The sequence below is a fragment of the Myotis davidii genome, unplaced genomic scaffold, assembly GCF_000327345.1.
Source record: "Myotis davidii unplaced genomic scaffold, ASM32734v1 scaffold1285, whole genome shotgun sequence".
In the NCBI taxonomy this organism is placed as follows: Eukaryota; Metazoa; Chordata; class Mammalia; order Chiroptera; family Vespertilionidae; genus Myotis; species Myotis davidii.
This window is the reverse complement of record NW_006296049.1, coordinates 124,695-139,501: the sequence shown is the minus strand read 5'-3', so window position 1 is coordinate 139,501 and position 14,807 is coordinate 124,695. Positions and strand designations below refer to the sequence as shown.

At 42.7% G+C, this 14,807-nt stretch overlaps 1 protein-coding gene across 1 annotated transcript in view; it reads left to right on the top strand.

Moving 5' to 3' along the window:
• The window catches only part of KIF4A (kinesin family member 4A), a 168,994-nt gene that overhangs the window by 147,086 nt on the left and 7,101 nt on the right, over window positions 1-14,807 (top strand). Inside the window, exons 23-28 of the mRNA XM_006770944.2 lie at window positions 4,041-4,170; window positions 5,489-5,659; window positions 7,001-7,108; window positions 8,095-8,172; window positions 8,533-8,631; window positions 9,155-9,331. Coding sequence (XP_006771007.1) covers window positions 4,041-4,170; window positions 5,489-5,659; window positions 7,001-7,108; window positions 8,095-8,172; window positions 8,533-8,631; window positions 9,155-9,331 — 763 coding nt within the window. The remainder of the gene's footprint in view (window positions 1-4,040; window positions 4,171-5,488; window positions 5,660-7,000; window positions 7,109-8,094; window positions 8,173-8,532; window positions 8,632-9,154; window positions 9,332-14,807) is intronic.

Here is a 14,807-nt window from a genome sequence, read left to right as displayed (position 1 = left end):
CCAAAAATTAACAAAAGCCATTATACTCAATTAATGTTTGACAAAGGAGGCAAGAGCATACAATGGATTCAAAACAGCCTCTTTAATAAATGGTGCTGGGAAATTTAGTCAGATACATGCAAACAAATGAAACTAGATCACCAACTTACACCATACACAAAAACAAACTCAAAATGGCTAAAGAACTGGAATGTAAGACGGGAAACCATAAAAACCCTATAAGACTCATAGGCGCAAAATTGCAGACATATGTCGTAGCAATATCTTTACAGACACAGATCCTAGGGCAAGAGAGACTAAGGAGAAAATAAACAAATGGGACTACATCAAAATAAAAAGCTTTTGCACAGCAAAAGAAATCATCAACAAAATGAGTAGAGAGCCCACTGCATGGGAGAACATATTTGCCAATGTTATCTCCGATAAGGGTTTAATCTCCAACATTTACAGGGAACTCATACAGCTTAACAAAAGGAAGATAAACAACCCAATCAAAAAATGGGCAAAGGACCTAGACACTTTTCAAAAGAGGCCATTCAAAAAGCCAAGAGACATGCAAACATGCTCAAAGTCACTAAATCATCCGAGAGATGCAAATCAAAACGACAATGTGGTATCATCTCACACCTGTCAGAATGGCTAACATCAACAAATCAACAAATGACAAGTGCTGGAGAGGATGCGGAGAAAAAGGAACCCTCCTTCACTGCTGGTGGAAATGCAGACTGGTGCAGCCATTGTGGAAAACAGTATAACATTTCCTCAAAAATTTAAAAATGGAACTGCCATTTGACCCAGTAATCCCACTTCTAGGAATATATCCCAAGAAACTAGAAACACCAATCAGAAAGGATATATGCACCCCTATGTGCATAGCAGCACAATTTACAATAGCTAAGATTTGGAAACAGGTCTGGTTTTTTAAGTGCTGGATGTTAAACATTTACCTGCATAACACTGGGCATAAGTAAATGATTACTTAAATGTAGGGCAAGTGCCGAGTAGAGGGCAATCGGACAGAGGTGAGTTTAATCAAGAGAATTTTCCTAAAATTTATGAGGCATAAACTAAATTTTGAAATAGCCAAGGGTTATAAATTGTCAGAGATGACAGGAAAGGGCTTATGATGGACAACTCTGAAGTGTTCTGGCCCACCTCTTCTAAGAAGCCTACCCTTACCCTTCATCCCTCACTAATCTCCCTCTTCTCTAACCTTCTTCAGAACTTATAGTACTCAATCATGTGATACAGATGATATATGTTATCTTTATATTAATTAGCTGTTTTATGTTTACTAGTCTTGTCAGTCTAGAAAGACTGTAAGCCTTTAAAGGAAAAGACTACATATTAGACCAGGGTTGTCAAAGTGTTGTCTGAAAACTGGGGGTCTCTGAGACCCTTTCAGGGAATCTGATCAAAACTATTTTCATAATAACATTAAGATGCTATTTGCCATGATAGTACAAAAGCAACAGTGGACAAAACTGGTGACAGCTTGGCTTGAACAAAAGCAGTGGTACCAATCTGTAGCAGCGGTCACTGAATACATCGCCACCACACACTCAGAGATTTAAAAAGCGAGTCTCACTAAAGAGTGGCTTTGAGAAAGTAGTAAAAAGTGTTCGTTTGATGAAATCTGCACTCTAGAGTTCAGCCCTTTTTGGTATGTGTGACGGAGTGGGAAGAACAAGGCACATATGCAGCCTGCAGGTGTGTGGTGTTGTCTCCAGGAAAGGCGCTTGGCGCTGGGAGGGTGGACAGCAGACCTCTGTGCATAGAACTTCATTTCTACTTGAAAGAATGACTGACAGACCGACTATGGTTATTCAAACTTGGGTATGTGGCAGACATTTCTCAGAAATGAATGGAGTGAGCCTGTCACTTCACGGAAAACAGCTGACAGTGTTTGTCACCAGAGAAAAACTTGAATTTTTAAGAGACAGTCAGAATTTTGGAAAATGTATATCTGCTACTGTGAGCTAGACAGTTTTTCATAACTTTTCTAATGAGACCAGTAGGGATATTAAGAAATATGGCCCTAACCAGTTTGGCTCAGTGGCTAGAGCGTCGGCCTGCAGACTCAAGGGTCTCAGGTTCGATTTGGGTAGGGCGTGTGCAAGAGGCACTGATCGATGTTTCTCTCTCATCAATGTTTCTAACTCTCTATCCCTTTCCCTTCCTCTCTGTAAAAATAAATAAATAAATAAATAAACAATCAAACAAACAAATATGATTTTTCTATACTGTATAAAGAAATGTGTTAATATTTGGAGGCTCTACATGCTCAGCATTGTCCAAATGGCATGTTACAGAATCATGTTACAGAAATCTGAAACCTATTCAGATTTCAAGTTAGACCAATGGATATTAATGTAAGAGAGTATGAAATGTTTATTAATAATGGTTTCAGATTCCACTTTGTTTTGTTTTATTTTCTTCAGATTCCACTTTTCAACTAACTTTAAAGGAGCTACCACTTGTAGGCTTTTGGTGTATTTTCAAAGCAGAATAGCCACAATTATCTGAAAAGGCTATTAAAATGCTCCTCCTTTATCCACCTACATATCCATGTGAGGCCAGATTGTCTTCATTTACGTCAACAAAGACTGAATGCAGAGGGAGATGTGTGAATCTAGGTGTCTTCTACTAAGCCAGATATTATAGAGCTTTGTAAAAGTGAAAAATAATCCCAGTCTTCTCACTAAATTATTTTTTGGGTTTTTTTTAATGTTTTTCTTCCATAAAATGTAGGTGAATTTTTATTTTTAAATGAATTAATAAATATTTAATATTTCTCAGTTTTACTTTCTAATGCTGTAGGTATAATGTGTATATGAATGGAATTTCTTAGATCCTCAATGCCTTTTTCTTTTTTAAATGTTCCCAATAGGCTGAATGCTACCAACATAGCAGAAAGAAAACCTATTGGGAAAATGTTTTGTGGTCATGTCCCTCAATGCTTTTTAAGAGTGTAAAGAAGTCCTGAGACCTAAATTTGAGAACTGCCATGTTAGGTTATTTCGGTACCCATCTTCATATATATATATACACATATGTATGTATGTATGTATGTATGTATGTATATGTATATATGTATATATATATTATTGATTTTACAGAGAGGAAGGGAGAGGGATAGAGAGGTAGAAATATTGATGAGAGAGAAACATCGATCAGCTGCCTCCTGCATGCCCCCTACTGGGGATCGAGCCTGCAGCCAAGGTATATGCCTTTGACCAGAATCGAACCTGGGACCCTTCAGTCCGTGGGCCAATGCTCTATATACTGAGCCAAACCGGTTAGGGTCCCATCTTCTTTATAGTACCTTACATAGCACTGCATGTTATGCACATGCTGGTGTGCTCCCTCTCACTGGTCACATAGCAAATTTAAGAAGGAAGTTATTAATGAAAATAAAATATCGTGTCAATCTTGGTCTCAGACCATACTCGATCAGAAAGTATCTGGAAGCTATAACCAGGATCAGGCAGGGTATCTTGTCTTCTCAGAAACTTCTCAGTCTTGTGGCAAACACTTCAAGATAACCTCTCACAACACCAACCATAGGTATCAATTTGGTATTCAATGCCAGCAAAAGGCATCCACGTGTTTGTTATTTTGAGGCATTTTTTTTTCCTTCCAGTCTCCAACCTGAATCTTCTTGTATAGGTGAGCCACCATATCACAATCTGAGCTTATGTGGCCTTGAGACAAGTCACATTACAGTCAATGCACTACTAACAAGCCTTACTAAAACAAATCTTTCCAAGTCCCATATATGATCCATTTATTTAAACCAGTATTTAATAAAATGAAACCATTTGGATGGTCTTTGGAGTCTCTTTGTAACAGGATTTGAGTTACTGTATATCCCACAGATGCTGAGCATACATCCTAACCAGATGACTAAATCATTATTTAAATGATATTTAACTGATACCTCCTTCCATAAAACTATTTGAAGTTTCTCCTCAGAACTCTTCCCCTGTCCTGGGTGTTGAGACTACTGGTAATAAGGCTCACTGTTTCTTTCCTTGCAGGAGTGCTCAGATTGCTGACCTTCAGCAGAAGCTACTGGATGCAGAAAGTGAAGACAGGCCAAAACATCGCTGGGAGAATATTGCTACCATTCTGGAAGCCAAGTGTGCAATGAAATATTTAATTGGAGAAGTAAATATTACTCTTCCTACCAGCAATTAGGGATCTGGCTTGGTAGATTGAAATAAGATGTTAGCCTGGAATACTGTCATTGTGTCATTTTATATGATAAAAACTGCAATAACACTAACATTAGAGAAATAGTTTTATGGGTAAAAGTTGGTGTGAGCAAATGCTCAATAAATGTTTGCTCTTATTATTAGGAAAAGATCAGGATGCCATAATAGGCCACTACTTAAACTATTATACTATAGTACTTTTTTAAAACACCCATATTTTAAAAGTTTAAGCCCTAGCCAGTTTGGTTCAGTGGATAGAGTGTCAGCCTGTGGACCAAAGGGTCCCGGGTTTGATTCTGGTCAAGGGCACATACCTTGGTTGCAGGCTTCTCCCCGGCCCAGGCCCTGGTCAGGGCACGGTGCAATAAGCAACCAGTTGATGTGTTTCTCTCACATCGATGTTTCTTTCACTCTCCTACTCTCTTTAAAAAAGATCAATGGAAAAATATTTTTGGGTGAGGATTAACAACAATAAAAAGAAGTTTAAGATACAATCTAGGACAGACAAATTAATCACTGGCATACAGAGATTTTTCTTAAAGAAAATGCATCTTCACTGACCTTAAAATAGTCTATCATCTTACATTGTCACAAGAGGAATTAAAGTTGGTCACCTCTGGTGATTAAGGCATTTTCTCTTAAGACAAGCTTACAAACTCCTCCGATTCTGCAAGTTTGAGCAATGCTTTTACATTTTGTGTTGGGGTAGCAGATTTATCTTACTAAAGAAATTCTCATTAGTCTTACGAGCCCTGGTGTTTATGATGTTCACCATCCGAGCTAATAGAGAATATATAACTAGGCCAGCATAAGATATCAATCTAGCCTGAAGAGCCAGATCTACAGTCTCAGCTAACGTGTCTACGAGTTTCAGCATGTGAACACAGACATTCTGAGATGGGACGTAATTGGCCGTAAGGGTGTGTCTTTTGATTTTCTCTTTAAAATTAAGGAAGAACTTCTTACATATGGAGTTGTCAGCTACTGTTCATGTTGGGTTTATTCTTGCCGAGGCAGAGCAAGAGATTGAATGACCTTAGTGATGACTTCTAGCTTTAAGTTATCTACCTCAACAGAAATATTGGCTCTTGGCCTGAGTAGTGTTGTTACTGTTCAATGGTAGAATCCATATGTCATGAAAACATAAGAATGGACTTGGACATGGAGGAACTTTTCTTAGCCCATTTCAAGAAAGCAGACATTTGTCTGCCTAATGAATGGGGAAAGGTGGCCATTCTTCAAAGAAAATGTTCTTCTTTTAACTTTTCCAGCTGGTCTCCTCCAAGATACAGGTCAGCAAGCTTGAAAGCAATCTGAAACAGAACAAGGCCAGCTGTGCTGACATGCAGAAGATGCTGTTTGAGGAACGAAATCATATTGCTGAAAAAGAGACAGAGTTACAGGCAGAGCTGTTCAGAATGGAGCAACAGCACCAAGAGAAGGTAAACTAGCAAGCCAAGAAGCTACACTGAGGAATAAACCATCATTGCTTTCTGTTGTTAGTTTTAAAAGATAGTGGGGGATATGATGTTTCCTTCAAAAGACCATGTAGCTGGAGCATCTAGTTTGGGCAGTGCCGGGAGGGGTCTGTTTATGTTCCGTCCTAATTCAACAACTCTGAGGCAGGTTCCCTGATGCCCCCTGCCCCTGAGCTCCTGTGTGCCACCCTCCCCCTCAGGACCTCGCCCAGGCCTTATGTTCCAACAGTTAACATGCTCAAGGTCACACAGTAAATGGAAGAACTGGCATCTGAATAGCCTGTATTACACACCTAAGCAGAATTAAGGTCAGAGGCCTTATAAGCTATGCCAAAGGGGTCAGGCTTTACTCAAGGTTTGCCTCTAAAAAATAGAATTGGATATTTAGGATACTCAGATGATCAAGAGAGCACCCCAATGCTAGAACAAATGAAGTTTGGGCTACACATTTATAGGAAACAAATTTAAAGCAGTTAAGGTTATTCACAAAATAAGAAATGGTTCTCCAGCTACTCTCCAAAGTCTTCAGGTACCAAATCCCGGTTGACCTAAGATTCCAGTCATTTGCTTCTTAAATATACAAGCTCTGGGAGATGAGCGCTTTCAGATTTTCATTCACCAAACAACTCTGGGTTTGCAAATCTAACACTGGAAACAACCTTAAAAGCTAGAAAGCTGCTTTTATAAAAAGTTTTCTGAGCAATAAAAAAAGACCATATAGTCTTTTCCAAATTTTGCAGATAAGAAACCTGAAACGAAGAGAAATGAATGACTTGTCTAAGTTTACACATACCAGTGACAAGAGATCTTAGCCTCCATTTTGGTATTAAGATTAACATGCCTGGTGAACTATGCAGTTGTGCTTGCTCCTTACTACTTCAAGCCATGAGAGCAAAAGAGAACAGTTTAGCCCCAGCCAGGTGGCTCAGTTGGTTGTGGGTTTGATTCCTGGTCATGGCACATAACTATGTTTCAAGTTCCATCCCCTGTTGGGGCATGTGTGGGAGGCAACTAATCACATGTTGTTTCTCCCCCATCCCTTTCTCTCTCTCTAAAAATCAGTAAAAAACATCCTCAGGTGAGGATTTAAAGAGAGAGAGAGAGGAGAGAGAGAGAGAGAGAAGTGTGTGTGTGTGTGTGTGTGTGTGTGTGTGTGTGTGTGTGTGTGAGAGAGAGAGAGAGAGAGAGAGAGAAAACAGTTCCGCTAAATCACAGAGGAGTCAATCTGATCACTGCTTGGACTGAGCCCAATTTCCTTTTTTGTCTTATTTTTATTTGGTCACATTGGGTTGTATCTTTCTCTAGGTGTTGTACCTTCTCAGCCAGTTGCAGCAAAGCCAGATGGCAGAGAAGCAGCCAGAAGTGTCAGTCAGTGAAAAGAAACAACAGCTGCGGAGCACACTGAAGTGTCAGGTATAATGAGGCAAAGGTTTCCAGAGATGGGTTCCGAGGGCCTGACAGAATTATCTGATTTAGACCATTGTACTTACAGCAGAGAGTAATTAGGTGTTAAACAGGGTTGATAATGGCAGCCTCTACTGCTTTTTGGCCCTAGTTGATCAATTTAAGGTATTTAGAATGTAGCCACACATAGAATAACCTCCTTTTTGGTACAGAAATGACAGTGCATACTCAATACCAGACTCTGAGGCCTCCTGATTCTTTGCCTCAACATGAGCTCTAAATAGTTGAGAAAATTAAAACATCCAGTAGACTCCTAGGGACATTGAGCTGTCTCTTCCTGAGCCTGTTCTTCTGAGCTGAGACTTGACATATTTATAAAATGCCTAGGGTCTAAATTTCTTCCAGAGGCTGGGAACACCACACCCTTACTAGCATGTCAGAGCACTATTTTATCCAACTTAGAATCTTTTTCCTGATCCACCAGTCTCTAGGGTTTCCTTGGTACCTCCCATCAAAGATATAACCAAAGTATAGTTAAGGTCATATGCATGAATCTGGTTGTCTTAAATACCAGGAAGTTTAATCAGGCTTATTATTAGAGTAGCAAATAAACTGCCTAGTCTATGTTGAGAAGGATGATCAAAAGCATCTCTGACTTCAGAGAAACAGTTCTCTGCATAGGTTTCTTAATCAGCTCCCTGATGTGAATGAGGAATGAGAGGGTGGAGAATGGAAAAGAATAAGGCATGTAGGGCAGAGTCCATAGTTTCTGTGATGGCTGTCAGGGCTGCTTGGGATGTTGGAATAGAGTTGCATTCGGGACACCTAGGAACTGGTGGCAATGGGGCATTTTTCTGGGTGCCAGTGCTTGCTGTGCAAAATCCATCTGTTGCCAGCAACTTGGCAGCAGTATGTTTTCATCTCTGTGAGTTGTTTGGTGCCCCACATGTAGTGCCCAAAATAATTCCACCAATCTCTGTGCTCTCTGGAAATAGGAAGAAGAACTTGAGAAGATGCAAGAAGTGTATGCGCAAAATAAGCAGCTTCTCCGAGAGAATGAAATCATAAAGCAGGTAATACAGCCTCTCATCCACTGAACAAGCCTGGGGAGACCCTGTTGCAACTGAGGCCAACCCTTGGGAGTAAAAGCCTGAATATGATGACTTGGCTGTATTTTATGAGGTCGATATCAGGTTTCCATTTGACATAGTCATGTGCATTTCAAATTATATAAACACATTTTTAATTTACTCTTTTCTGAATTGAATCCTAATCCTGTAGTAAAGTGGAAGTCCTTCAACCTACTTTAGTATTACCCTGCCTCACTTTAATATGCTTTCAAATTGAGCTAGCTTAGAAATCTTTATGTTTGAGCCATGAACACTCTCAGAAGCTGCCCTGCAATATACACGTTTTCTCTTCTTTTCAAATAGAAACTGACTCTCCTCCAAGTAGCCAGCAAACAGAAACCTCATCTTCCTAAGGATACCCTTCTTTCTCCAGACTCTTCTTTTGAATATATCCCACCTAAGGTAAACTGCTCAGTGCCTATGATACCTTCCCATAGCCAAGGTTTGGAGTGAGTACACTAAACTCGTCTTTTAGAAGAGGTTGCGAGGTTAAATATCCAAATTCCAGCATCTTGATTTTCTTTGGACTCACAGATAAAACTCTAGGACAGTCTTGAGGGAAATAGGCCTTCTCCCTCCATGGAAGATGGACTCTTGGCCATGTACAGACATGTAACACAGCTGAAGAGGAGGAGCAAAGTAAAAGAGCAGAACTCAGCTGTCCATCCCTAAGTACTTATAAGATCATGAGTCCCTCCCTCCTTAGATTACTCAACCTCTCCTTGCAGTTTCTGTCTCTTCAAAGACTCTGCAAGGCCAAAGGGAGAAGCAGAATTTCTTCTGATTGGTAAAGCCAAGTGGAGTATATTTGAGGGAGTCTGAAATCTCTGCTCTGGGAAGATAGCTGGCAACAGCTACTGTGAAGATATGATCCACATGTGTTGTTTTTTTAAATTAAATAACTATTCCAAACCTTTGTTCTTAGCCAAGACCTTCCCATTTTAAAGAAAAGTTCCTGGAGCAAAGCATGGACATCGATGATCTAAAATATTATTCAGAGCATTCTGTGAATGATCCTGAGGATGGTGATATTGACGATGGGGATGATGAGGACTGGAAGCCAACAAAATTATTTAAGATACCCAAGAAGAACATCCAAGTGGTAGGAGGCAGCTCTCATCTCTGTCAGGGGTTCTAGTCTGTCTTCACTGCCAGTGGGAATGTATCCGCCCCATACCCTGCACCTGAACCCCTGGATCCCATTCAGAGGCATTGGCTCCACCGAAGGGTGCTCATCAGGCCAGCTCTGTATGGAACCTGGGGCCAGCAGAAGGAGCTGCCTGAGTGTGCAGGTGGTTCTTTTCATGTCTGTGGGCTCTTACCAGTCAGAAAGGTAGTAGTGTTCTATACCATTTCCTCAGGCTGGTTCCAATGTGATCATGATCCTTCACATTTTTATAGCACTTTACAGTTTATAAAGCTTCATATATGTTATTTCTTTTCAATTGTCACCAAAAATTCAATGAGATATTTATTATCTGTTTTACAGATGGATCTGAGGCCCACAGGAGGGAAATGACCTTGCCTAAGGTTATAGTGATAGGGCTTTAAATAGAATATTCTGACTCCAAGTCCAGTTTGTTTCTATCACATCATGGTCATATCAATAAAAATTATAGACCACAAGCTGAGTACCTAAGAGAGTGATTTTGCTCACTAGGCTAAGGGGTAATGAGAATTACCGAAAAGGCTAAGAGTTCAGATCAAACACACTAGTTAAGGCTAGTTAGGAATAGTCTGACTTTGAGGCATGTTTTATTTATTTACATGATGACAGGCTTACATAATTATCAAATGTAGATTATTTATGTTAAAACATTAACTTTCCGGGCACTACAGTTTACTGCTACTGCAACTGTGCCCTGCAGTCACATTCTGCCTAAGAGAAGTTCACAAACTACCCTAGTTGGCTTCCTAGAAAGTTCCTTGATTTAATTAGCTCATCGTGAACCACACAGAGAACTGAGCCTTCTAAAGCCACAACATCAGAGAGAAGCAAGTCATGAGGAATATATAGTCATGCTGGCATTTGGTCATTTGAAAAGAGTCAAAAATGCAATGTATTGGGCAACCTCAGAGAGCTTATAATCTAACTAGAGGCCCAGTGCACAAAAATCGTGCAGGGGGCAGGTTGGGTCCCTCAGCCCAGCCTGCACCCTCTCGCAATCCAGGACTGCTGGCTCCTAACTGCTCGCCTGCCTGCCTACCTGATCCCCCCTGACTGCCTCTGCCTGCTGGCCTGATTGCCCCTAACCGCCCTCCCCTGCTGGCCTGATTGCCCCTAACCGCCCTCCCCTGCTGGCCTGATTGCCCCTAACCGCCCTCCCCTGCTGGCCTGATTGCCCCTAACCGCCCTCCCCTGCTGGCCTGATTGCCCCTAACCGCCCTCCCCTGCTGGCCTGATTGCCCCTAACCGCCCTCCCCTGCTGGCCTGATTGCCCCTAACCGCCCTCCCCTGCTGGCCTGATTGCCCCTAACCGCCCTCCCCTGCTGGCCTGATTGCCCCTAACCGCCCTCCCCTGCTGGCCTGATTGCCCCTAACCGCCCTCCCCTGCTGGCCTGATTGCCCCTAACCGCCCTCCCCTGCTGGCCTGATTGCCCCTAACCGCCCTCCCCTGCTGGCCTGATTGCCCCTAACCGCCCTCCCCTGCTGGCCTGATTGCCCCTAACCGCCCTCCCCTGCTGGCCTGATTGCCCCTAACCGCCCTCCCCTGCTGGCCTGATTGCCCCTAACCGCCCTCCCCTGCTGGCCTGATTGCCCCTAACCGCCCTCCCCTGCTGGCCTGATTGCCCCTAACCGCCCTCCCCTGCTGGCCTGATTGCCCCTAACCGCCCTCCCCTGCTGGCCTGATTGCCCCTAACCGCCCTCCCCTGCTGGCCTGATTGCCCCTAACCGCCCTCCCCTGCTGGCCTGATTGCCCCTAACCGCCCTCCCCTGCTGGCCTGATTGCCCCTAACCGCCCTCCCCTGCTGGCCTGATTGCCCCTAACCGCCCTCCCCTGCTGGCCTGATTGCCCCTAACCGCCCTCCCCTGCTGGCCTGATTGCCCCTAACCGCCCTCCCCTGCTGGCCTGATTGCCCCTAACCGCCCTCCCCTGCTGGCCTGATTGCCCCTAACCGCCCTCCCCTGCTGGCCTGATTGCCCCTAACCCCCTCTGCCTTGGCCCCTGCCACCATGGCTTTGTCCAGAAAGACATCTGGAAGATGTCCAGTCTAATTAGCATATTACCCTTTTACTATATAGGATAGAGGCCTGGTGCATGGGTGGGGCTGGCTGGTTTGCCCTGAAGGGTGTCCTGGATTAGGGTGGGGGTCCCCTCTGGGGTGCCTGGCCAGTCTGGGTGAGGGGCTGAGCGCTGTTTGCAGGCTGGCGGGGGGCGGGAGCTCCCCACCACTCCTTTTTTTCTTTTTCTTTTTAAATTCTGGGCCAGCTTTAGCTCTGAGATCCCAGCTCGCTGAAAGCAGGTTTCTGGTTTTTTTTTAGCTTCTATCTTTGTTACAATGTTTCAAACTGCAGGCTCAGAGGCCGGCAAGGTAGGCGGGGGACATTGGAGTCCTCCGTCACTGAAGCAAGCAAGCCTCATGGTAGTTTCAAGCTGCCAGGCTGCCGGCCGCCATCTTGGCTGGGAGTTACATTGCATATCTCGCTGATTAGCCAATGGGAAGGGTAGCGGTTGGACGCCAATTACCATGTTTCTCTTTTATTAGATAGGATAGGAAAACAAGGCAAAGAAATAGAAGTACACCATAGAACCTCAGCATCTTCATCTCAGAGAAATGCACTGAGGGGTTTTTAAGGGTGACTGACTATAAAACCAAACCAAGTAGATAGAGTTTAGGAAGATGCCAGGAAAGAGATGACTATTGCTGCATTATAAGACAGAAAGGGAAATATATGTTGGGGGCAAGTGGGAGACCATTTCTGGCCCAATGAATAGCGTATTGCAAAGATTTGGTAGTAGAGAGACAGAGGGTTGAGACACTTAGAGGAAATGGGACAGAACATGTCTGACTTTCATTTAATTAACAAACATTTATGGACTCTACTATGGTTGAAGTGGAGCACATGAGCTGAGTACAGATTTAAAGGTCAGCTAAGTAACAGGAAGCAGAGTTGAAAAATACACACAAGAAATACATGGTAGAAGGCCTAAAACTGGTGAGGGAGTTTCCAAATGAGAAGCAAATGCAGGTATACTTTCCTCAAGGAAAACTTACTATATGTTATAGCACTGTTGCTCTAAGCCTAAAAAAGAATATATAACAAATATTTCAAGTAAATAGTATTGCTATCAATGACAAATCCTGTGCCTAAAACAGTGAGAGATGATTATTTTCTAGGCTTTCCCCCTGATTTTAAAACTCTAGAAGAGACTATAACTGGGCATTAAGGGGAGCAATCTGGCATACAATCTAGTTTCTCCCTTTGTGTGACCTCAAAGTACATGGATGGTATGATGACTGCTCTTTGATCAGACTGCTCGTAGGCAGACACTATACGTAGACCTTGAGGCTTTGCATGAAGGCCATCCTGATTATTATTGTTCCAACCCAGATGAAGCAGGCTGGTATTATCACTAGGTTACTGAAAGGGAGACTGCAGCAAGGCACCAAAATGATGATTTCTCCAAAGCTACTGCTGAAAAAGTTGGCTTCCTCACTCAGCCATGTTTCCTGTGTGTACTAAGAACATGTTGAAGGATAGGCTATGTGCTATAGTTTTAAAAAGTAATAGCTTAGGAGCCATATAGACACGGGTTCTAGTCTTGAGTTTGCCACTGGTGAGTTAGATGACCTTAAGCAAGTCACTTAATCTCCCTAGGCCTCAGATTCTTCATCTATGTAATGAAGGGATTATATTAGAAGAGGTGTATAATGTCCCTTTCCAGCACTAATATCCTGAGTCAGAATAACAAAGTTGTTACTGTTTTTAATAAATGGGTTTTAATAAATCTACCTTTATATGGTTTTGTATGGTAATCTCAGAAGTTAAAAGAAGGAATGTATGCAAAAGTGCCTTGTGACAAAATATGCAGGTATTGTTATTAAAGCATAGTAAGCATTTTACTAATACTTTGGCAGAAAATAGGAAGCAGGTATTTTTGTCTCCATCTTAGAAATGAAAGAATGGAGATGAGCTTGGATGAAGTGACTTGTCCAAAGTCATGCCAAGTATTAAATACTAGAAGCCCGGTGCACAAATTCATGCACAGGTAGGGTCCCTTGGGGTGGCCTGTGGAGATCGGGCCCTAGCTCACGGCGGCCCCAACCCCCGCAGCTGCCGCTGGTCACCATCTGCAGGGCGACCAGCGGGGCGATCAGGTCCCCGCTTGCACCTGCCTTGGCCTGGCACCACCCACTAATCTGCTCCACCATCTCATCACAGTCCCGCTTTCGTTGGGGCCCATCAGCTCTGGCAGTGCCTCCACTGCTTCCCACTGCCAGTGCCATGTCACCGACGCCCACCATGTTCCGTGCCGCCCCCTGATGGTCAGTGCACGTTATAGCGAGCGGTTGAACTCCCAGTCAAACGACCACCCAAGGGGACAATTTGCATATTAGACTTTTATTATATAGGATAGGATGATAGCCCAAGTTTCCTAATTCCTTGCCTAACATTCGTTATGTTAAAATTTTTATCAGCTCTTACCATTCTGAGATACAATACAACGCTGAAATCAGTGCTAGAAGAATTATAGACTCTAAAGCAGTGGTTATCAAGCCTGGCTGCACATTAGGATCCCCAAAGGAGCTTTTAAACATGGGAGCTGGGGTCCCCACCCCCTGATATTCTGATTTAGTTGGTCTGAGGTAGAACCTGGCCTTTCTGAAAACTCCCCCAGAGATTTCATATGTACAGTTGGGGTTGAAAACTACTTCCCACTCTATATAAAGAGCCCCTCTATTATAGTGGTTCTCAACTGTGGTGTTGGGACATGCTGGGTTGGTTGCCAACAGTTGTGATACACACATGTGTACACATACACACACCACATACCTATATAAGTAGGTTATGTATGTGGCAAGATCATGCTACCTCTCACATTCTGATCTTGTCCTGGTGTGAGAAATAAGATGAAGTTGTAGCTAGTACATATGGCATTCATGTGAATATATATGTCACATGTGTCATGCCTGTTCTATTAACAATACTGCCAGATGTATTTCTAGCCTCTGCTTGCTTAAAAACTTCTGATAGTGGTGAATCTCACAGGGCAGCCCATTGTATTCCATAACTGTTAGAAAGTTGTTCCTTATAAATCATCCCACCAGGTCTTGGCTATATAAAAGTCTAATTGTTCTTATTTATGACAGCCTTTCAGATAATGTTCTCATACTATTGAGCCTTTGCATAAAATAGAGACACGTGGGCAGGGTACTAGAGTGTTTTTGATGAATTTGTAAATGGCCATAGGACCATACCCAGCCTATAGCAACCAATTAATCAGTGTCATCCTGGTGAGATATGTCTAGGACATGTCATAGAATTCTGTCTTTTGCCCTATCTTATTCAAAGATGCAAAGATTTTTTTTTTTATTTTATTTGAATGCCCAATGTTGGCAAGTATGACTAAGGT